The 24,899-nt window shown below is 40.7% G+C and overlaps 1 protein-coding gene across 2 annotated transcripts in view; it reads right to left on the bottom strand.

The window, feature by feature from the left end:
• ATP8A2 (ATPase phospholipid transporting 8A2) overlaps positions 1–24,899 on the bottom strand; it is a 612,290-nt gene that overhangs the window by 428,451 nt on the left and 158,940 nt on the right. For both annotated transcript variants that reach the window (XM_075198918.1, XM_075198920.1), the window contains 4 exons: positions 21,533–21,617; positions 19,450–19,589; positions 16,501–16,639; positions 14,588–14,652 (listed from right to left, as the gene is read on the bottom strand). In XM_075198918.1, the coding sequence (XP_075055019.1) occupies positions 14,588–14,652; positions 16,501–16,639; positions 19,450–19,589; positions 21,533–21,617 (429 nt within the window). The remainder of the gene's footprint in view (positions 1–14,587; positions 14,653–16,500; positions 16,640–19,449; positions 19,590–21,532; positions 21,618–24,899) is intronic.

A 24,899-nucleotide genomic window follows, 5' to 3' on the forward strand; every position in this document is an offset into this window, starting at 1 on the left:
TCTCGTATCAGCCTGTTGACACTTCCTTGCTAAGTAACAGGACTGACACTTTCACAAATAATACCCATCTTACATGAAGCCTGGCAAATACAGAGGTGAACTGCTTGCATGCACAATAAGTACACAACTTATATTTGGGGGGGTAAGAGGAACAAGCATTCATATATTTAATTTATTAACTTGTGCTTACACATTGGCCACAACAATGTGCTAGACCTACGTTAAACATAGGAATTGTTGTGTAAATGCTAGAGGCACAGGTTGTTCCTCAAGGACTTTTGTGCTTGGAAAAAAAAGGACCCTATATAGTACGCTTGCGCTGTGCACCGCGTCCCATTGCCCAAATGTAGACAAAATAAATGCAGATATGAAAATAAAGGCTAGCGAGGGCCCTGCTCATAAGTGAGATTACATTCCAATTATTCACATCTGCAGATTCACAATGGTGTTTGTGGGTCTAATATGTGGTGGGTACACTTTATAAATGACCCCCATTGACTCCTATAACGCAATTTGTCTTGATAACATTGATCTTATTTCAGTGCAGCGTCATTTGTTAATGGTATTTTACTCTACACATCAATAATGCTTCAAAATGGAGCATTCCTAAAGACATTTTTCATGTCTTCACCTGGAAACATTGAACAATATGAATGAGCTCTTGGAAGGAAATCATGGAAAAGTTTTAAATACACAGATAATCAATATGAAACTTGACTACTAATTATTATTGCTGATTATGCCTCAATAATATGTTCTCCCTGGTCACACATTAGAAATATATTTACATCCCATCGAACGAAGCTGGAGAATATAAATGTTTCTCTATGTTGCCCAGACTGAGCATGAATTACAGAAAACTGTACATACTCTCAGGGGTCTGCTTGAAGTCTGGTTCCTGCAGTCCCTTGCAGGTCTTAGATCACATTTCCTTAAGAGCATCAGGATAAAGGCTGTTTGACCAGTTGGCCTCCTGCCATGTTTAGATTATGCCAGTCCAGCCATCAAAAATGCACTTGGGATAAAATAATATATGGTACCAGTTACTGGTGTAACGGCTGTTTAACTCACCAGACTCTAGCAGAGGTAAATAGATGCTGTCCATCATTATAAACATGGGAAGATTGACACTTTATACACAGAACTAAACACTACATTAACACTACAAAGAAACACTGGAAAATGACCCAATATACTATCATCAGCACATCAACCACATTATCATAACCAGAATGCATGCAGTTATAAACAGTTACCATCCTGAACCATATAGTTTATTTTTCACCCCTAACATAGAGTCAGATAGGGCTACCACCTAAATAGTCTTCTCCTCCACACATGCAGCTATTTTCTCATGACTGTGGTACCTGTATCACACCTATGCAGTAAGAATAACACAGGTCACATAGACAGGAGGAACTGACTGCTGCAACGGATTTCACAGCTTCTATCAGTTGGTGCCATCGGCTGACAGAGCTCCATTTACTGTCCTTCAATAGACTCAGATTGAAAGTCAGAATGGAGCGCAGAAAGGAAGTGTAACTCTAACATGGTCTGAGAACAGTAAAGGCATGTTTACACACATGTGGCTCATACAGACCTTCACAAACTTCTGGATAGCAGGATAATTTTTAGGTACTGATTTGTGAATGTTGCAACAGATTTAGTGTCCTTTACACTACACTGCCTCCTAGGAAAATATTTTCTTAATATGTCCCCTTCCCCTAGCCAAAACCTCAGTGGCTGTTCCATACAGGCGTTTCCCTTGGGCTCCACCGGTTCAGTAACACAGTATCGGCAAATCATTAGAGCTCACCGTCTTTAAATGGAGGCGGAAGGAAGGTGTCAGCAGGAGGACCAATCACAAACTGCAGTTTGGTTGCGGCTTGTCATTGATCCTCCTGCATGACCACCCCAGCCCCGCCCCCTAGGTTTCAGATGCTTCTGTGAATGGAGGAGCCCTGGGAAAAAATGCTGCATGGTGCATGAACTTGGGCTTTCAGTTCGATTTAATAAAAAAATACAAAACAGAAAAAAACACTTGATAAAATTTTAATTAAATATATAAAACAAAATCGAAAAATGTTTTAAAAAAAACAGTCATCATAAAAATGCTTCATTCACAAAACAAGACGATAACAGATGCTTGTTAAATAGCCTTCCCCATGCTCTGCAACAACCCAGCGATCACTGGCCTTGACCCCATGATTTATAGGCCGTAGCCCTAGCGCTGGTAAAAGCACCTATTTTTGTTGGCCACAGAGACTTTTGCCCTATGAAAAATCAGTATCTGAAAGTCTACCAGAGCTGTCCATTTCAAGGGATGCATGGAAAGTGTGTATTTTCATTTGAAAAGATCCTATACAGCGCCCTTTGGCCATTTGCTATCCGAAGATTGGAGCTGTGACATCATATTTAACATATGAGACTGTAGCAGTGACATTACACTTGACATGTGAGACTATGGTAGTGACATCACTTGATAAGTGAGGCTGGAGAAGCAAAAATGTGCGTGCGTGCGTGTGTCTGTGTGTGTGTGTGTGTGTGTGTGTGTGTGTATGTTAGGGAATTTAGACTGTAAGCTCCAATGGGGCAGGGACTGATGTGAGTGAGTTCTCTGTACAGCGCTGTGGAATCAGTGGCGCTATATAAATAGCAGCTGAAGATGACGGTAATGCAAATAATACCTACAGCATTTGCTTCTGAACTTAAATACAGAAATACTGATATTTTTGTATAGAAATGCTAGTAACTATAAATAAAATAACATACACACACCGCCATACGCGTTTCCCAACATTCAGAGATCCTTAAGTGATCCCCATGGTGCACAAATGTCAGAATACTTAAAAATCTGTCAGACCAGAGATTATCTTGATTCATCTAGTGTTGGAAAGAGACAGAAACTATTCCAAAAATCACAAAGGTATAAGACGGTTAAAAGCAAAATATTCCTACAACAATTCATTGTTATGGCTGATCTACAAGGGATAACCATCCATAAAATAGCACTGTGCCTCTCCATTTTATTCACACAAAACTGCAGGAATGACTCCCTGCGGAAAAGGCTGTTTGCGATGGAAAGAACAGACGTGATTGATTGCATCTCATCAATAACCATTTTTTTCAGGTAGTTAGATGTAGATCAAAACAGTTACTCAATCACAAGTTTTGCAAAAGCTTAAATATAGGATGAAACAAAGGTTTCCTCAAGGGAGAAAAAAAACAAATTCTTTGACAGGGATAACAGCAAACTTAAAACGTAATTTGTTTTACAATTATCTTAGAATCTCTACACACAGAATGGAAGAGTGTCCTTTGTTGGTTCTGACTCGCTTCATTTAGCCAAAATAACAATTACTAATATCGCTATTCCAACAGCATTTTGCGACATCAGAAAAATACATCAGCACAGTCTTCAAAGGCCAGTCTTAAATGTTAAGGGTATAGTTGCTCTATTTTTGCTTAATATAAAAATAATGATGATATTTAGACACAGCAAACTAGATTTAACAAGCAGAAATATTAATTCTATGGTATTCATCATCATCATCATCATCATTTATTTATATAGCGCCACTAATTCCGCAGCACTGTACAGAGAACTCATTCACATCAGTCCCTGCCCCATTGGAGCTTACAGTCTAAATTTCCTACTATAGACACACACTCACACACATACAGACAGAGAGGGAGAGACTAGGGTCAATTTTTTGATTGCAGCCAATTAACCTACCAGTATATTTTTTGGAGTGTGGGAGGAAACCGGAGCACCCGGAGGAAACCCACGCAAGCACAGGGAGAACATACAAACTCCACACAGATAAGGCCATGGTCGGGAATTGAACTCATGACCCCAGTGCTGTGAGGCAGACGTGCTAACCACTACGCCACTGTGCTGCCCAATTCAATAAAGATTATGCATTAAAATCAATTGGTTCATGAATGTGTATTTTTACATATGAGGATTTAGCACATATTATCTTTTGGTCTTTGATGCAGTAAACTAAACTTGGAGGAAAAAAGTTAAATAGTTTTTAAGAAAAAGAAAAGGCCAAGTAGCTATTGAAATTACACACCGATTAGTACAGTGCAATATGGAGTATCGAGATCCCACTGGGTATATAATACACACTGTACATCATTAATACAGAAACATGTATAAAGTGTTGCCAGAGTACTTCTTTCATATACCCCAGCTTAATCCAGGCCAGTCCTGGTTTTCACCCTAGATAATACGTATTTCTTTGACACTTTACTTATTGGAGTTCGTTTACTTTGCTTTATTGATGAATTACAAGCAGGTCCAATATGTATTCTGTTTGGATAGGGAGTACGGTTTCCTCCGGAAGCCAGGGGAAGCCGTCGTAAGAAACAAGCAGCTCTTATAGTTTCTCTATCTCAGTAAAAGTAGATGTGAAATAGAACATTTTATTTGTAACAAATTATAATTCCATACCTTCCAAAATTGGAGGATTTCAAAACAGGATATCTGGCGAAATGGGGGGAGGGGGTGTCCACGTCATCACGGGGGCGTGGCAGCGTCATTAAGGTGCTGTGGTTATACTGCCCTAGCATTCTGATAGTTCTACACCATCTCATAAGCTCCTCCCCTATCCATAAAATACCACTTTGTTGTGCTGCGTACCAGTGGCAGGTCCGCGCAGAGCAGCGGTAAATAGCATTTATCAACCAACATTCTGGTCCGAGCAGGACAAAGCTGACCCGACGTCGACAGAGCCCACAAATAGAGACTGTCCCGCCTAAATCAGGGCATTTGGTAGATATGTACGTAGGAGGTATAAAAATAACTATTTCCTCATCTAGAGAAAGCCTTAATACTGTCAAAGCCATATTTTAACTAGAGATGAGCGCACTCGGATTTCTGAAATCCGAGCCCACCCGAACGTTGCCGATCCGAGTCGGATCCGAGACAGATCCGGGTATTGGCGCCAAATTCAAATCTGAAACTGAGGCTCTGACTCATAATCCCGTTGTCGGATCTCGCGATACTCGGATCCTATAAATTCCCCGCTAGTCGCCGCCATCTTCACTCGGGCATTGATCAGGGTAGAGGGAGGGTGTGTTAGGTGGTCCTCTGTCCTGGTAGATCTCGTGCTGTGCTGTTTAGTTCTGTACTGTGCTGTGCTGTGCTGTGTTCTGCAGTATCAGTCCAGTGGTGCTGTGTGCTGTGCTCTGTCCTTCTGAGGTCAGTGGTGCTGCTGGGTCCTGTGCTGTGTCCTGTTCAGTCCAGTGGTGCTGTGTCCTGTGCTCTGTGCTTCTAAGGGCATAGTTATTTCCCCAATATTCCCCTGTGTTTAAAAAAATAAAAAAAAAGTAAAAAAAAATTAAAAATTAAAAATTAAAAAAAAAATATATAATTATAACCAAATTTGCAAAACCAATCCAGCAGTATAAGTCCATTGGTACTGCAATATTACCAAGTTCTGCAGTATCTTGTGCTACATATAATGGAGACCAAAAATTTGGAGGATAAAGTAGGGAAAGATCAAGACCCACTTCCTCCTAATGCTGAAGCTGCTGCCACTAGTCATGACATAGACGATGAAATGCCATCAACGTCGTCTTCCAAGCCCGATGCCCAATCTCGTAGTACCGGGCATGTAAAATCCAAAAAGCCCAAGTTAAGAAAAAGTAGCAAAAAGAGAAACTTAAAATCATCTGAGGAGAAACGTAAAGTTGCCAATATGCCATTTACGACACGGAGTGGCAAGGAACGGCTTAGGCCCTGGCCCGTGTTCATGACTAGTGGTTCAGCTTCACCCACGGATCTTAGCCCTCCTCCTCCCCCCCCCCCCCCCTACAAAAAATTGAAGAGAGTTATGCTGTCAGCAACAAAACAGCAAACAACTCTGCCTTCTAAAGAGAAATTATCACAAATCCACAAGGCGAGTCCAAGGATGTTGGTGGTTGTCAAGCCTGACCTTCCTATCACTGTACGGGAAGAGGTGGCTCGGGAGGAGGCTATTGATGATGTAGCTGGCGCTGTGGAGGAACTTGATGATGAGGATGGTGATGTGGTTATTGTAAATGAGGCACCAGGGGGGGAAACAGCTGATGTCCATGGGATGAAAAAGCCCATCGTCATGCCTGGTCAGAAGACCAAAAAATGCACCTCTTCGGTCTGGAGTTATTTTTATCCAAATCCAGACAACCAATGTATGGCCATATGTAGCTTATGTAAAGCTCAAATAAGCAGGGGTAAGGATCTTGCCCACCTAGGAACATCCTCCCTTATACGTCACCTGAATAACCTTCATAGTTCAGTGGTTCGTTCAGGAACTGGGGCTAGGACCCTCATCGGTACAGGGACACCTAAATCCCGTGGTCCAGTTGGATACACACCAGCAACACCCTCCTCGTCAACTTCCTCCACAATCTCCATCAGATTCAGTCCTGCAGCCCAAGTCAGCAGCCAGACTGAGTCCTCCTCAATACGGGATTCATCCGAGGAATCCTGCAGCGGTACGCCTACTACTGCCACTGCTGCTGTTGCTGCTGTTAGTCGGTCATCTTCCCAGAGGGGAAGTCGTAAGACCGCTAAGTCTTTCACAAAACAATTGACCGTCCAACAGTCGTTTGCCATGACCACAAAATACGATAGTAGTCACCCTATTGCAAAGCGTATAACTGCGGCTGTAACTGCAATGTTGGTGTTAGACGTGCGCCCGGTGTCCGCCATCAGTGGAGTGGGATTTAGAGGGTTGATGGAGGTATTGTGTCCCCGGTACCAAATCCCGTCGAGATTCCACTTCACTAGGCAGGCGATACCAAAAATGTACAGAGAAGTACGATCAAGTGTCCTCAGTGCTCTAAAAAATGCGGTTGTACCCACTGTCCACTTAACCACGGACATGTGGACAAGTGGTTCTGGGCAAACGAAGGACTATATGACTGTGACAGCCCACTGGGTAGATGCATCCCCTTCCGCAGCAACAGCAATAGCTGCATCAGTAGCAGCAACTACAAAATGGCTGCTCGTGCAAAGGCAGGCAACATTGTGTATTACAGGCTTTAATAAGAGGCACAACGCTGACAACATATTAGAGAAAATGAGGGAAATTATCTCCCAGTGGCTTACCCCACTTAGACTCTCATGGGGATTTGTGGTGTCAGACAATGCCAGTAACATTGTGCGGGCATTAAATATGGGCAATTTCCAGCACGTCCCATGTTTTGCCCACACCATTAATTTGGTGGTGCAGCATTACCTCAAGAGTGACAGGGGTGTGCAGGAGATGCTTGCGGTGGCGCGCAAAATTGCTGGACACTTTCGGCATTCAGCCAGTGCCTACCGCAGACTAGAGGCACATCAAAAAAGCATGAACCTGCCCTGCCATCACCTCAAACAAGAGGTTGTGACACGCTGGAACTCCACCCTCTATATGCTGCAGAGGATGGAGGAGCAGCAAAAGGCCATTCAGGCCTACACAGCCACCTACGACATAGGCAAAGGAGTGGGGATGCGCCTCAGTCAAGCGCAGTGGAGACTGATTTCCGTGTTGTGCAAGGTTCTGCAGCCATTTGAACTTGCCACACGAGAAGTCAGTTCCGACACTGCCAGCTTGAGTCAGGTCATTCCCCTGATCAGGCTGTTGCAGAAGCAGCTGGAGAAAGTGAGGGAGGAGCTGGTAAGCCATTGCGATTACACCAAGCATGTAGCTCTTGTGGATGTAGCCCTTCGTACGCTTTGCCAGGATCCGAGGGTGGTCACTCTTTTAAAGTCAGAGGAATACATTCTGGCCACCGTGCTCGATCCTCGGTTTAAAGCGTATGTTGTGTCTCTGTTTCCGGCGGACACAAGTCTACAGCGGTGACCTGCTGGTCAGGAGATTGTCCTCTGAAGAGGACCGTGACATGCCAACAGCTCCACCCTCATTTTCTTCCACATCTATGGCTGCGAGGAAAAAACTCAAGTTTTCCCAAAAGAGGCACTGGCGGGGATGCTGATAACATCTGGTCCGGACTGAAGGACCTGCCAACCATTGCAGACATGTCTACTCTCGCTGCATTGGATGCTGTCACAATAGAAAAAATTGTGGATGATTACTTTGCTGACACCATCCAAGTAGACATGTCAGACAGTCCATATTGTTACTGGCAGGAAAAAAAGGCAGTTTGGAAGCCCCTGTACAAACTGGCTCTATTTTACCTGAGTTGTCCCCCCTCCGGTGTGTACTCGGAAAGAGTTTTTAGTGCAGCGGGGAACCTGGTCAGTGAGCGGCGAAGGAGGTTGCTTCCTCATAACGTTGAAAAAATGATGTTTATAAAAATGAATAATCAATTCCTCAATGAAGTACAGCACTGCCCTCCACATACTACAGAGGGACCTGTGGTTGTGGAGTCCAGCGGGGACGAATTGATAATGTGTGATGAGGAGGAAGTACACACTGTAAGGGGAGAGGAATCAGAGGTTGAGGATGAGGACGACATCTTGCCTCAATAGAGCCTGTTTAGTCTGTACAGGGAGAGATGAATAGCTTTTTTGGTGTGGGGGCCCAAACAAACCAATCATTTCAGCCAAAGTTGTTTGGTAGGCCCTGTCGCTGAAATGATTGGTTTGTTAAAGTGTGCATGTCCTATTTCAACAACATAAGGGTGGGTGTGAGGGCCCAAGGACAATTCCATCTTGGAACTTTTTTTTTTGCATTATATGACCAATCAACAGTCGTTTGCCATGTTCAAAAAGTAAAACCAAATTTAAACAAATTCAAGAAATTAAACCAAAAGTAAAATGCCCTGTCATAATTTAAAACAAGAGGTATTGACGTGCTCTAAAACTACTGTATTGTTGTTTATATTTTATAAACACTACACTTGAAAGCTTGAGTCTTTCAATAAAAAAGTAACTGTCCATTGCACGAATATTTGCAACAGGGACAATTTTAGGGTTAAGAAAGTCAACTAATAACACTTCGACGCTGTCTGTCTTTATAAACACTACACTTGGAAGTTGGAGGAGGTATTGTGGCCCCGGCACCAAATTTACTACCGGGGCCACTCCACTGTGCAGTCCATATTTAGGTGTATCAGATATTAAACAACGGTGACAGTTGATGCCCAATTTTTTAATTATATTGTGGCCTCGGTACCAAATTGTGTACCGGGGCCACCACACTACGCAGTCCATACCCTTTTTTGGTGGAATTCTGACCCGTGGAGGGTTTTTTAATTATATTGTGGCCTCGGTACCAAATTGTGTACCGGGGCCACCACACTACGCAGTCAAGATAGATAGATGCGTATCATAGATAAAGTACATTCAGTGGTGTGGGGCAAATAAAAAATATTCAAAATGCACTGACATTATCAAAAACAAGAGGTTGTCACACGCTAAAACTCCAACATGTATATGATGGAGAGGATGGAGGAGCAGCCGTATGTGCAGTGTAATGCAGACCTGTTGAAGGTTTTTTATATATTTTATTGTGGTGCCCAGTGCCCACTCCTCTACGCAGTCCAGATACATTTATTGGTGCGAATCATAAAAGTTCAGGGTTTTTAATATATATTGTGGTGACCCACTCCTCTACGCAGTCCAGGTACATTTATTGGTGCGAATCATACAAGTTGATGGTTTTCTTATTATATATATTGTGGTGACCCACTCCTCTACGCAGTCCAGATACATTTATTGGTGCGAATCATAAAAGTTCAGGGTTTTTAATATATATTGTGGTGACCCACTCCTCTACGCAGTCCGGGTACATTTATTGGTGCGAATCATACAAGTTGATGGTTTTCTTATTATATATATTGTGGTGACCCACTCCTCTACGCAGTCCAGATACATTTATTGGTGCGAATCCTAAAAGTTCAGGGTTTTTAATATATATTGTGGTGACCCACTCCTCTACGCAGTCCAGGTACATTTATTGGTGCGAATCATACAAGTTCAGGGTTTTTAATATATATTGTGGTGACCCACTCCTCTACGCAGTCCAGGTACATTTATTGGTGCGAATCATACAAGTTCAGGGTTTTTAATATATATTGTGGTGACCCACTCCTCTACGCAGTCCAGGTACATTTATTGGTGCGAATCATACAAGTTCAGGGTTTTTAATATATATTGTGGTGACCCACTCCTCTACGCAGTCCAGGTACATTTATTGGTGCGAATCATACAAGTTGATGGTTTTCTTATTATATATATTGTGGTGACCCACTCCTCTACGCAGTCCAGAAAGATACCTCGTTGCAACGTTTTGGACTAATAACTATATTGTGAGGTGTTCAGAATACACTGTTAATTAGTGGAAATGCTTGTTATTTAATGTTATTGAGGTTACTAATAGCATAGGAGTGAAAATAAGGCCAAAAACTTGATTTTTAAACTTTTTATGTTTTTTCCAAAAAAAATCCGAATCCAAAACCTTAAATCCGAACCGAGACCTTTCGTCAAGTGTTTTGCGAGACAAATCCGAACCCCAAAAATAATGAAAATCCGGATCCAAAACACAAAACACGAGACCTCAAAAGTCGCCGGTGCACATCCCTAATTTTAACAGGTCAGCATTGCTATCATGGTACTCTGATAAATGCTTAACCAACTTTAGATGCAAGTATTACCAATGTTATTTATAAGAAACTTTCTAACGTTGAATAGTTATTGCTGTATGGATAATAAAACTAAAATTGATGTCACTGGATTCTATTATACAAATGATTTAGAGTCTTGTAAATTACAGTTTTTATCTGAGGTTTCTGAATAAATACTTTTCTGTACACTTGTATTGTATATGCGTGGTCTGTGTACTTACCTCAGTCGGCTCTATATTAAGCTAAGCTCACTCTGTGCCTCAATAAAGTGCATTCTCAATAGATGATTATAATATGTACACTACATTGCTGGATTAATGCCTTAACCTGATGCCCTGATTATGAAAATGTTACATTGATACACTCCAAAAACATACTGGTAGGTTAATTGCTGCAAACAAATTGACCATAGTCTGTCTGTCTCGGCCTGTGTGTGTGTGTGTGTCTATATTAGGGAATTTAGACTGTAAGCTCCAATGGGGCAGCGACTGATGTGAATGAGTTCTCTGTACAGCGCTGCGGAATCAGTGGCACTATATAAATACATGGTGATAATGATGATGATTTTAGAATAACCAGTGTGCGGTTCATTGTTTGATAAAATGTTCTATGTAATTAAAAAAAATCTATATGACAATCTATATATTTTTCTAAATAACAATTTATTAAACAATATTTAATCATTTTAATTAAGTAACTCCTACAAAAATCTGTATTAAATTTGTTTTTGTATCCTAAAATCATAAAAATATGTTTTTCCATAAAATATATATATTTCTTTTGTGGGCCTAAGGAGGCCCAGGCTTACATTAGAAGCAACAGAAGTTTTTGGTGGAATTCTGTGAGGTAAAGTATAATAGTTTTTCTGCGCTTGATATGCCTGTGCCAGCCAAACCAATAAAAACCACAGATAAGGACAAATACAGCCAGGCATATACATCATTTCATCCTGAGTATCAGACTCGCTTCATTTTTGGCACGCATTTCTTCACTGAAAAGTTGGCTAGTCTTTGGCGGATGAAGCCCCAATGCATTTCTAACATGATTAATGAACACCTCATAAAAATATAATTAAAACACAGAATCAAAATGTGATCAAAATGTCATTAAACTTTCAAATGAACATTCCTGTATGTATGTAAAAACATTTGTGCAAAAAAAATCTCCAAGTTCCACAAACCCGCTTCAATTATTTTCTTTCCAAAAATGTAAATTTCAGTCTGAATGCCAGAAATCACTGGTCATTGATGACTGAATAACATACCACAGTCAGAAATGTATGATCCTCAGATGCACCAGGGTAACTACTAGCAGGTAAAGTACAAAGCGATTTGCGGGTGCTTCAGTCAACAGTTATTTTCAAGTTACTTTACTATTATTTTCTGCAAATATATTCTTTATTTTTTTTAAAGAATTATTTACTACAAACAATAATATCAAGGAAATAAACACAATGCTGTATTTTATGTGATGTTTGCATTGTTTGCTAGTGACTGCTTAGATGGGGCACTAATCTCAACTACTCCCAACATTTGGATAGGCAGCATCGGGATGGAGGGCGGCCAGGCACTATGGGGGTGTGGCACGTCAAGATGGAGTGCTAGGCTGCCCCGTTCTCTCCTCACCTTCCCTCCAAACCCCCTCATGCCATGCAGAGCAGCAGTGACCAGAATACCTCCCAACTTTCACACCGCTCATGACAAAGCTTTCCAGATCAGGATGGCGGGACACAGCACTCAAATCAGGATTGTCTGATCGGGACAGTTGGGAAGTATGTTGTTATAAATTGTGAAGGAAATAGTGAAGGCTTTAATTATTGTTTTTGATCATACAGTCAGTGCTGATTTTCAAGGGGGTGAAAAGTTGCCTACAGGGCAATAACGGAGAGAGTTGTGCATGAGGCCCGAGAACATAAAACACACTGATGACCTTTGAGGCTCTGCTTCGATGCTTTCTTTTGGGGATGACCGTTGAGAGCTGTCACTTACATCCACCTCCCAGTGCTCTGATTTGCAGTACATTGCTGGACACTAGCTGGGAGCTTTCAACATGATGCTACTGACCGTTTCCAGTGGTCTTTCCTATGAGTAACGAGCTAGTGGCGGACCAGCAGTGAATACATACAGGATGGGCCTGATATACACTAGCCAATACACTGAAAGTCTTCCCACCCACTAGCCACTAGATTGAAAGTCCGAGCCATACACTACTCACAGATTGGTGGTCTAGTCAGGTTCTGCCATAAAGTAGCCACAAGATTGGTGGTTCTACCATACACTATTCACCAGGCTGGAGGATTGTTTTAAACACTATTCACCAGAATGGGCTCTGCTTTGTATACTAGCCACTAGTACGAAATATATTGTAATCACACAATTTTGGGGTGAGACCGACAATGGCCCTGCTTAGCAGGTTGTGAGGAACAGCAAGAAAACCTGAGGTGGTCAGGTGCAACTCACAACCAGGAGCCAGTTTCCAAAAATGCCCAAATAACCATTAAATGGTTTAACAGGTATCTGTAAATAGACCTATCTCATTATAGATCAGTAAGTCAGCCCTGTATACAGTATGATCAATGGGGCAAATCCCATTAAATGATATCTTATTTTAATAAAATCAGTAAACTGGTTGCTGCCTGTGAGCGTAATAAAATCGAATACAACTTTTAGATATTGACCAGGCAGCATGCAGCACACACAACACCCCCACCAGACAGTGTCTTACAAAGTTCTCTGGTTAATGTCATCAGAGTCTCCTTGAATTAACATGTTACTTCAACAGTACAAAGGCTACAAGAAATGTGTAGTCAGTGACAATCTTCAATCTCCAGGATTCGAAGACACATAACGTCCTCTCTTACCTTCCTTGGTCCCATCTTTTCTCTACATACAGTTGCTGGAGGACATTTCTAGGGAGTTGGCTGTAGTAGTATTTACAACAGTTGGCAACTCTGTCTAGCATTGAAGTCCAGATTTACATTTTTTGCTCTAAGTCCATTGTTTTGTGTATATGTATAACCCCACCATCCAAGCCCTCCACGGTACTATACCCCACTGCATTCTAAATATATTCCGCAGGGCTGTACAGAGAATATTATATAGTTCCCATCAGTCCCTGCCCTATTGGAGCTTGCAGTCTGAATTCCCTAACACATACACACACAAGGTCCATTTTTTGTCAGCAGCCAATTACCCTATCACTATACTTATGGAGTATGGATGGAAACTGGAGCACCCAGAGGAAACCCATGCAAACACAGGGAGAACATACAAACTGCACACAGATAGGGCCATGATCGGGAATCGAACTTATGACCGATGCTAACCACGGTGCCACTCCGATATAAATACAGTATATGGACATGATGTAGCTCAGCCCATGGTTACATCTTTGAATTATTAATATGCCAAAATGATAAACAATTATGTGCACAGGGAGCAAGGTTCTGTCCATGCACAACAGCTGCCCTAGTCCCGGGCCTTAGAGGCTTTTGAACAAATCCCAGCCTGCTATAGCTATAGTGTATGCAGAACATCACTGTTTAGTTCATTTTCCGGTCTCCTACTCTCTTGCTGTAGTCATTAAGTTATGCAAATATGATACAGATGCAAGGTCCAGTAGGGACACAGAAAATATACAACACAGTACATGTATTAAACTTTACAATAAAGTTCTGCTTACAAATTAAATTACAATTTACAACAACTATGGTCCTTTTATATGTTCAGCTAATAACTTATAGTGACACCTAACCTCCCGGGACAGCAGCTTAAATGAAATGAGTTAAGTGATTTTTTTTTTTTCATTGATTACAACTAATGTGTGCCCAATCCTTGTAGGCTGTGAGCTGCCAAGAACCAAACACTCTATCATCTGTACAAGGTTGTATTACTGTCTCAATATCTTTAGATCTCTCCAGTAATGTAACACATGACAATAACAGTTATGAAACAATGATGAAATTAATATTCATTATATAACATAAGGCAAGCAGAATATGTAAAAAACCCAACTCAATACTTACATCCAGAGAGTCTTCATTCACCATGATGAGTGACATTGTCTGTGAAACTAGTCTGCATGAGTATCCTGTCAAATACATACATAAGTTTCAGCGGTCACTCAGGAGAACAACTAAACTCAATAAAGATGTATAGGCTAAAATTAAATGGTCAACATATAAATACCCAAATTTAGAGTCTTGTAAAAAAAAAAAAAACACATCAAAATACTGCTCTGAATGTTTTGGATCATTGAGTGCTAGGAGTAAATCCATCTGGAAGGTGCAATTTTGCACCTTGGCACAAACCTGATTGCGTCCTTTTGGCCCCATCCCCCGCGATGAAATTGACAGGGCAATCGCGTCATTGAGGCGCAAAGTGGGCAGAATACGGGAGAATTGCCTGCTCTCCCAGGAGACCTACCCAGAATTCGAGAGTCCCCCGGACATTCCGGGAGAGTAAGCGGTATGACGTAAAATTAACTGGCATTGGCGTGATAATATTTACTATGCTGGCAATGCTGCAGGTGCTTTATGTGAACAAGCGCTCAAAGACAACATAACTCATTTTCTATTAATATTTACCCTCTAATTAATGATGAGCTATTTACAAATCATTGGTATTAATGTTTCTTCTGGTGAAAATAAAACACATTTATATTATTTCTAATGTATCTACTTGTCTGACAGAGAACCCTACTCATCTGTATCAAGTGAGCTTGAGAATATAGTAATATGCGATAAAACAATTCCCTGCCATGACTCATTAAGTGAAACAATCCTTGGCAGGCAGCCTGTGGAACGCTGCAATATTTAATGAAGTTCGTACACTCTGAAAATACTGCAGGCATCTGGACCTTTGATACCAGTGCCGGCAAACCTCTGCAGTTCACACAAGCGGCAGTCTAAACTACAGGTCAGAACATAATGCAGGAAAATACTGCAGTCGTCAGTTGGTATCTGCCTTGGTATGCCTGCGGTATTTTCAGCGTTGTTTGGCATGCTATATGAGCAAATGCAGACAGATTGCTTGTATAAGACATACAAAAAAGCAGATTTAGAAAACTAAAATGCTGACTTCAGAAATAAAATAAAATGCTGGCCTTAGAAACATGTCAATACTGTTTAGACTAAGTTAGCCTTCAGTAATGCAGAGAAAACTATACGGAGACACCAGAAAGACTGGCAACAGTGATCTGCAAGTCATCCTGTTATCAGTTGGAGTATTTCAAAAGGCAGTTGTTTAGTTTGCCATTGTAGTTTGTAGGTAGTGCTGAGAATGTGTAGAGAGGCCTTTAGTTTGCATCTGGTATATAATTCATACTTGCCAAAGCTTCCGGAATGTCCGGTAGACTCCCGCATTTCGCGAGAGTCTCACGGACTCCCGGGAGAGTGTGGCAATCTCCCGCATCTGGCAGAATTCTGCCCACTTCCTAGTGAAGTGAGCAGAATTAGGTCCAAAACGCCGCGATTCCCGGTGGCCTCGCCCCCTGCTGTCAAATGACGCGTTTGCGTCATGGGGGCGTGGCCAAAATCACACACATTTTGGAGCCCCGACCCCATCACGCCCACCGCTCCCGGAAGCCAACTTCAGCAAGTTGGCAAGTATGATATAATTTTTTTGTTCAACTGTGCCTTTTGGCATATGATTGTTACCATTACAACTTTAAACATAATGTAAAAAAGAATGCTCATAACAACATAATACACACGGGTTTCAGAATTAAATTTCAGGTTTTCATTTTGTATTTTCTTTCATAATAACTAAACAAAAATGCAGTAAATCAACATAATCTTATTGTATATTTATTCATATATATATATATATATATATATATATATATATATATATATATATATATATATATATATATACACACATACACACACACACACACAACTTAAAAGTTAAATAAAAATAAATATATAAAAGTTACCTATATTGACAGCAGTTTCCTGTTTATCTCCAGTTAAAACCCATATTTTAATTTCTGCTTTCATCAAGGTAGCTATAGTTTCCGGGACTCCTCCTTGTAGCTGGTCCTCGATCGCTGTGGCACCAAGGAGCATCAAATTCTGGAGAAAACAGAGTCATTTAAGTCTCACAAGCCTCTGTATAGTGTTATGTGTGTTCTGCCAGTGTTTGCAGGAGTACAATGTGGTTTAGAATTTCTGTTCCTGTCGCTTACATACAGTACAGGCTGTCATGTTGTAGCCTGAACCAATATTCAGCCAAACTACACACCAGGACATGGTATCACCGAGACATCAAGCACATAGTGTTATTACTGAGACATTGGACACATAGGGGGGGATTCAACTAGCTGCAAAGAGTCTCCAGAATGTCTGTGAGACACTTTTTTCACGCTGTGCCATATCGACGACAACTGAATTCCCCCCATAGTGATGTTACTTAGACATCGGGCACATAGTTATATTACTGAGACATCGGGTACATAATGATTTCACACAGACATCGGGCTCATATTGTTCCCATAGTGGGCTACCTTGGGCTGGGTCACTGGGACACCTGCATTTTTGTCCTTTAAAATATTCCTAATAGACTGCTGAGTCGAGTCTTGCCCACCTGAGACATCGGGCACAGTGATATCATTGAGACATATGGCACATAGTGATATCACCGAGACAAATGGCACAGTGATATAAACTAGACATCGGGCACACAGTGATATCACTGAGATATCAGGGACATAGTGATGTTACTAACACATCAGGCACATAGTGATACCACTGAGACATCAGGCATCACTGAGACATCAGGACATAGTGATATCACTGAGATATCAGGGACATAGTGATGTTACTAACACATCAGGCACATAGTGATACCACTGAGACATCGGGCATCACTGAGATATCAGGGACATAGTGATATCACTGAGATATCAGGGACATAGTGATGTTACTAACACATCAGGCACATAGTGATACCACTGAGACATCAGGCATCACTGAGACATCAGGACATAGTGATATCACTGAGATATCAGGGACATAGTGATGTTACTAACACATCAGGCACATAGTGATACCACTGAGACATCGGGCATCACTGAGATATCAGGGACATAGTGATACCACTGAGACATCAGGACATAGTGATATCACTGAGATATCAGGGACATAGTGATGTTACTAACACATCAGGCACATAGTGATACCACTGAGACATCGGGCATCACTGAGATATCAGGGACATAGTGATATCACTGAGACATCAGGACATAGTGATATCACTGAGATATCAGGGACATAGTGATGTTACTAACACATCAGGCACATAGTGATACCACTGAGACATCGGGCATCACTGAGATATCAGGGACATAGTGATATCACTGAGATATCAGGGACATAGTGATGTTACTAACACATCAGGCACATAGTGATACCACTGAGACATCAGGCATCACTGAGACATCAGGACATAGTGATATCACTGAGATATCAGGGACATAGTGATGTTACTAACACATCAGGCACATAGTGATACCACTGAGACATCGGGCATCACTGAGATATCAGGGACATAGTGATACCACTGAGACATCAGGACATAGTGATATCACTGAGATATCAGGGACATAGTGATGTTACTAACACATCAGGCACATAGTGATACCACTGAGACATCGGGCATCACTGAGATATCAGGGACATAGTGATATCACTGAGACATCAGGACATAGTGATATCACTGAGATATCAGGGACATAGTGATGTTACTAACACATCAGGCACATAGTGATACCACTGAGACATCAGGCATCACTGAGACATCAGGACATAGTGATATCACTGAGATATCAGGGACATAGTGATGTTACTAACACATCAGGCACATAGTGATACCACTGAGACATCGGGCATCACTGAGACATCAGGACATAGTGATATCACTAGTTTCTAGTGCATTAATAGGCTGCATTCTCATGACTGCTGTCTTATTCCACACAATAGCTGCCTTTACTGGTTGCAGCTTTCTTCATGGCTCAGTGATGTCACTAGTTTAAAGTAATTTATAGGCTGCATTCTCATGAATTTTGTCCACAATATGAATTACATGACAGTTTGCACGTGTTAGGTATACTTTAATTTGTTTCTGCTTGATACAACAAGCCATCAGGCTCCTGTCTGTTTCCTTGCCAGGTCTCATGCAATTATATTTGCATCCCTAGAAATAAGTTCCTTATTATGCTCCTCAGGATGGGGCCACTCTCTCACGATCTCATTACCAATTTAGCTTCAATTGCTGTATTAATAACGCAGACAACGACCTCTACTTTACTTCCACAATCCCTTCTGTCAGGTATTCATAACTATTTAGTGGGATCATCATACAAGTTATTAATTGGTTTCATATTTGCAGGAAATTCTCAAGGTCTGAACTGCTAAACCCAATTCTCGTGAGACCGCAGGATAGTGGAGATATTTCATGTTTTTCTTTTTATCGTATTTGCAATAGAGTAATACAGGGTTATAGTGTCACACAAAGCTGCAATATCAGGTTCATGGTGATGTCATGACTTGCTTTAATAGCCGGAGTATGTTCTACTCAAGTGGTCCTGTTCCCTGTCCATACTGACAGTCGTTGTAAGAAAATATCTACGGGATCGGGGGTCCTGTAGCCTGGAGTGCAAATATTTTAGTGAACAAAAACAATGGAAAGAGCACAGACAATACAGTGAAGTTTTCAGGAATAAACGCGGCTTTGGCAATCGGGTAAGACTGACACATGCTCAGAAACCGCCGTAAGTTCAACAGCAGGAGATCCTAACCTTTGTCATATGTCGGCCGAGGATCTTGGGAGTTGTAGTACAGAAACAGCTGGAGAGTCAAAAGTTGATAGATTATGCACCACTCACCTTTTCAATAAGCTCGTAACATTCTTCAAGTTTCTGAGCTCTATCCTTCAAAATCACACTGGCCTCGTTGTGGCTCTTCAGCCATTCCTTGTACTCAGATTCTTCCAGGTCCGTGTACGCGATGCACAATGTTCTCAAACCTTAAGAGATAAATGAAAGTGTATTTCATTGTTGAGGAGTCCTTAGAGATATTCACACCAACTGAATGTTTTATATGGTAACTATCATTATTGCTATTGTTGCTGATTTGTAAGGCGTCACAGTACTCAGCAACGACAGATATTGGAGAAAACAGGACATCCATAAAACAGGGACATAAGAAGTAGACAAAATAAATGCAGCCATGAAAAGAAGGCTAGAGACAGCCAAGGTCGTCAGAGAGCTTACATTCTATGTGGGAAAATGGAAGAGTTGAGACAAGAGGAGCAAGTGTGGCTCAGAGTAATGTATCCTCAGCTGTTATCCCTGATGATATGAGAAGTAAACAAGGTTCCATGACCAAATAAAATTACATGGCTACAGACACACACACAAGTAGTGACCGACGTAGCAGGCTGACACACATACACGTGTAAATTTGTATATGTGTTTATAAAGATTTGCTTAACAGAAACAGGCACACATTGACATATACACAGACACATTTTTTTTATAATGTCAATTTGTTTATTTTTTTGTCTTTTTTTTATACCACTAACTGCTTTTACCCTTGTGACCTCCCCTCTCAGTGGATTGTTCAAGTGTACATCTTACAGTATTGGGTAGCGCGTGATTGTCTCGTAGCTCAAAGCTATTAGAGAAATAATCTGATGACTTTTAATGTGAGATGATCTCACTGTAATCAGCGGGTATGGCTACCATACGGTGCATCCTCTACTGATCATTATCAGTTCTTAACTTACATCAGGGTAGAGCACCCACAACAGATACGTTTACTTACAGGCGTATTGGGGTCTGCGTCCAGGTCTATACCAGTTGCATGTACTTGAACATGCCCTTACTATACTTGGCCTACACTTGCACAGTCCTTGCCTCTCCGATCCGTCTTGATAAGAGTACAGAGTCGTGTACGCAAGATGCGACTGACTCTGCATACAGATTCACACGTAAATCTTTTTTGTGGGCATGCACATTAGTGAAATTTGGATTTTACACTACGCAAATGGAGTCCAATTCTACGTGACCCTCACAAATACATACACACACATATAGAAGGTGATTGAGACATACAGAATGTTCTTGGTCTGTACATGGGGGTTTGTTAAACCACTGTTTTCTTAAGCTGTAATCTGGCTGACATTATCACAGAGTACATAAAAACTGGAGAGAAACAGTTTTACTACAACACAATTTATCAAAAATGACATAATTTAAATACACTTATAAGTGTCAGACTTTGATAAAGCTCTGATTTATTCCCATACAGAGCACTTTGATCCAAGAAGTGATCAGTCCTTAAATTTATGTTTAATATACAGGAATGCTTATCTCTTCCTGTGTTTGTTTGCAGCCTACATTAGATTTTGAGCAAGGTAAGATGGGAAAAATAGTCTTTACTACACCACACATCATTAGAGGCTTAGTTCCCATTTTAGAGGTTCTTTTAATCTTTATTTAATGTATTTTTTGTATTAAACTGGATGAAAAATTAAAAACATAAAAACATTAAACTTAAAACAATAAAAGTGAATGAGCCGTTTGTGTGGCCCAATGGTTGCTGCATTTTTTGCAAGTAGAAATGTGTTTTTTTCTTCTTACATTTGCTCCCAAATTTTTTCAGGAAAACCAGTTATAAAAACAAAATAGAAGCAATATTCTTACCAGGGCCGTAACTAGGGTTGCGTGACAGGGGCGACCGCCCAGGGCGCAACGCTGAAGGGGGGCGCAATTTAGGAATATTTTAGGTACATTTGGTTAAAATTGAGGGCTGGGGGGGCGGCATTTGTATTTCTCGCCCCAGGCGCTAGAATTCTAAGTTACGGCTCTGATTCTTACGCTGTTTTATTGTTTAGCATAATGCAAAAAAAATACTGCAAAAGTGGTAACAAGTCTTAATAGTTGTAATCACATCAACATGTTTTACCTTCGGAAGCAAATTGTTCAAGATGGTTTAAGGTCTGTTCCATGTACTGGGATTCTCTTGACAGCCTCTCAAATATAACATTATCCTTAAAAACAAAACAAAAACTAAATAAACAAAAAGGTAAAAAAAATGAATGCAGACTGAAAGATGAGCAGTCAAATGTGGGAGAATATTAAAGAGAACACAACCTAGCAATTGACTTAAAACCAGTGACACCATTGAGACACTTTGGGCCTGATTCATTAAGGAACACAAAACAAATAAATAAATGCAATTCAGGAATACGCACGTCCTTAGTCACCTAGAAGCGGATCTAAAGAAACGTCTCTTGTTGACTACAGATGTAGGTGTGCTCTGCATTTATCGCATTTGCAGGATACGTACAATACATATTTGGAATATAAAGTCCCAACAGAATGTTCAGAAGAAAAACAAAGTATTCAACTATTGTCACCTGTTAATAATATAGTCATTAATGAAAAAACATTAAAATATTTATATTTTATTTCTATTAAAAACATTTATCATGATGCTATTGATGTATACTGTACATAAAATGCATTGTTACAATTGCTCTTGATTGCAAACACATTTTGTGGCGTGCATATGTGACCGCTATCACTATCAGTCGGCACTTACACCTGACCTGTAGCTGGTACAACTGAAAAACACGTATCTTAGAGATGCACAAAGCTTGGCACGCCGTCACTGTACACTGACAACGTGCATACACCCCCTAACCAACCCCGTTCTGCCCCTGAAATTGTAGGCTGTGGGAATTGTCCTCTGCATTAGAAGATGAATTGGACGTACTTGAGTTCACTGGCGTATAGTCCATTTCTGGCCATGCACCGTGCAATTTAACGCAAAAGACGGCACCTATTGGCATTTACATTTCATAATGAATCGGGCCCTTCATGAGCAATATTTAAAATGCACCGGTTACTAGTAAAGGGACGCCCTATATTCCCATTAATATTGGTTCCGTGACAGACTGAATGCCTCCACAATGTATGCAGGTTGCAGGTGGTCCTTAAAACATGTTGGGTAAAACACAAATTTTATCACATTATAACTCAAATCAAGTAATACAGTTCTTGATATCACTTCACCAATGAGATTATACCAATGTTACTGGCCCTTTAAACACACTCCATAATACAGTGACACTAAAGACAAAAGTATTTTGGGTCAATATATGTCTTGAACAATAACAAAAAACTCTTTGGGCTAGATTTACTAAGCTGCGGGTTTGAAAAAGTGGGGATGTTGCCTATAGCAACCAATCAGATTATAGTTGTCATTTTGCAGAAGTACTAAATAAATGATAGCTAAAATCTGATTGGTTGCTATAGGCAACATCCCCACTTTTTCAAACTCGCAGCTTAGTAAATCTAGCCCTTTGAGTAAGTTTGTAACTGGTATACAACAACTGTATAACATCGTACAATGCAGTCACATTTAATTTAGCATGTTTTTAACAAGACTACATTATCTTGTTAATCAGTCTCCAATCCATTTAATTCATCATACACGATTAATTAACTGAAAATGCCATGTAGTCCACCAATTTATTATGAAAAAAGAAGCCAAAAATAATAGCTGTGGAATGTCCAAAGACAGACTAAGAATAAGGCATTATACTAATGTATAGGATTATAGAAGGGACGGCTGGGAAAATGCCTGGATAGGTTTGATATATATATGTGTAACATGCTTAATGGAAATGGAATCTTTATCTATGTCTTGGAGACAAATTAAAACAGAGACAAAAGAGCTTCTTTGGTATGTTGCCTCTGGTTTATATCAGGTCTACAAGAGCCATAAGTCATTGTGACACACAGGATAAATCCTAGGTATAAATCACATGTAATAATATGTGCAGGGTGGTTACCCATAAAGATGTTTTATCATCACTAGGTGAACTCAGTAAAGTGGGGCTCTCTAGGCACAATAAATTATGCTCATCCTTATCGGTTACTGAATAAAAACCCACTTGATCCAACAATTCATCTAAATTAGTCATTGCGCACTTAGAAACTTTGTTTTGCTACACTCCTATTATAATTTACATACAGTACCCTGCACTGTATTTTGTTAGAATGAAAGAAGGTATTGGGGAAATGCATGCTACTGGTATATGCTCCTTTCATTTTAGTTGTTTGATTACTCCATAATTAAGGATACATGGAATGAGGAATGCAATAAATTATTAATGTGATACATTAAGTTTGCACAAGGATGAGGAGAACTTTCCATTTAATCCAGAAAGTGATAAAATAAGGAAACGCACTTAGTCTACCGGTTATGTTCATGCAATGTCACACAGTCATTGCACAACGCAGGACTTCTCCAGCCAAAACCTAAACAGCATTGTAAAGCTTTTAAAGGCTTATATATAACCTTTTATTCCCATTTTTCAAAACGCCACTATCCTCACATCAACCTCGCATAGGGCTTCCATAAGTTTATGTTAAATGCAGTCTAAGGGCTTGTTTTAATGGAATCTGTTCCATTCAGCACAAAACATAAATGGAAAGGAAATGGAAGCAGAATACTGCAGACACGGGATCATCATTTTCCATGTTAGTCCATGCTGCATTTTCCATGTTAATCATACTTGCTAACTTTTATAACCTCCCAACACATGGCGGGAGGTTATAAAAGTTGGCATTGCATATAGGGGGTGGGGTCTGGTGATGTAAATTGCATCATTAAGCCACGCCTCTACTGGGATCTGGGTGGGTGCCTACTCTTCCTGGAGTCCGTGAGGATTACACGAAATTCCATGAGAGTAGAGAAGTATAATATTAATCCTTATGATTATCACATGATGTAAAGCAGGCTTAGGCAACTTGTGGCTCTCCAGCTGTTGTAGAACTGTAGGTCCCAGCATGCCCTTTTAGCCTCCCATATGATATCAAGTGCTCAGTCTGCAACCAGAGCTACTTATGAGCAGATAAGCTCAGTTGTGGTCTCCAACTTTGTATGGGTCATTTAATGAGAAGTGCAGGAACATAAGCCTCCATTCCAATTGCCCTAACTACCATGTAACTAACTGTACTATCAGCCCAGCTAATGGGATAAAATGTGCACTTGTCGCCTACACACAGTGGAGGAAACAGTTCATGGGCTGAACCAATAGTCCCATCAGCCTAAGCATTCAAAAGAAAGCAGTGCCTCATGAATAGGGGACATGAAGTGCCTCACTAGTCCCTAGCTATTTGTTTTCTGTTTTCCATGTTGCACTACTGATAAACACTACCTTTGTGCATAGTTGTCTACTCTCCTGGAATGTCCGGGAGACTCCCAAATTTTTGGGAGCTCTCCCGGTCTCCCGGGAGAGCTGGTCAAACTCGTTTATCCT

Source organism: Mixophyes fleayi, chromosome 2, assembly GCF_038048845.1.
Source record: "Mixophyes fleayi isolate aMixFle1 chromosome 2, aMixFle1.hap1, whole genome shotgun sequence".
NCBI classification, from domain to species: Eukaryota; Metazoa; Chordata; class Amphibia; order Anura; family Limnodynastidae; genus Mixophyes; species Mixophyes fleayi.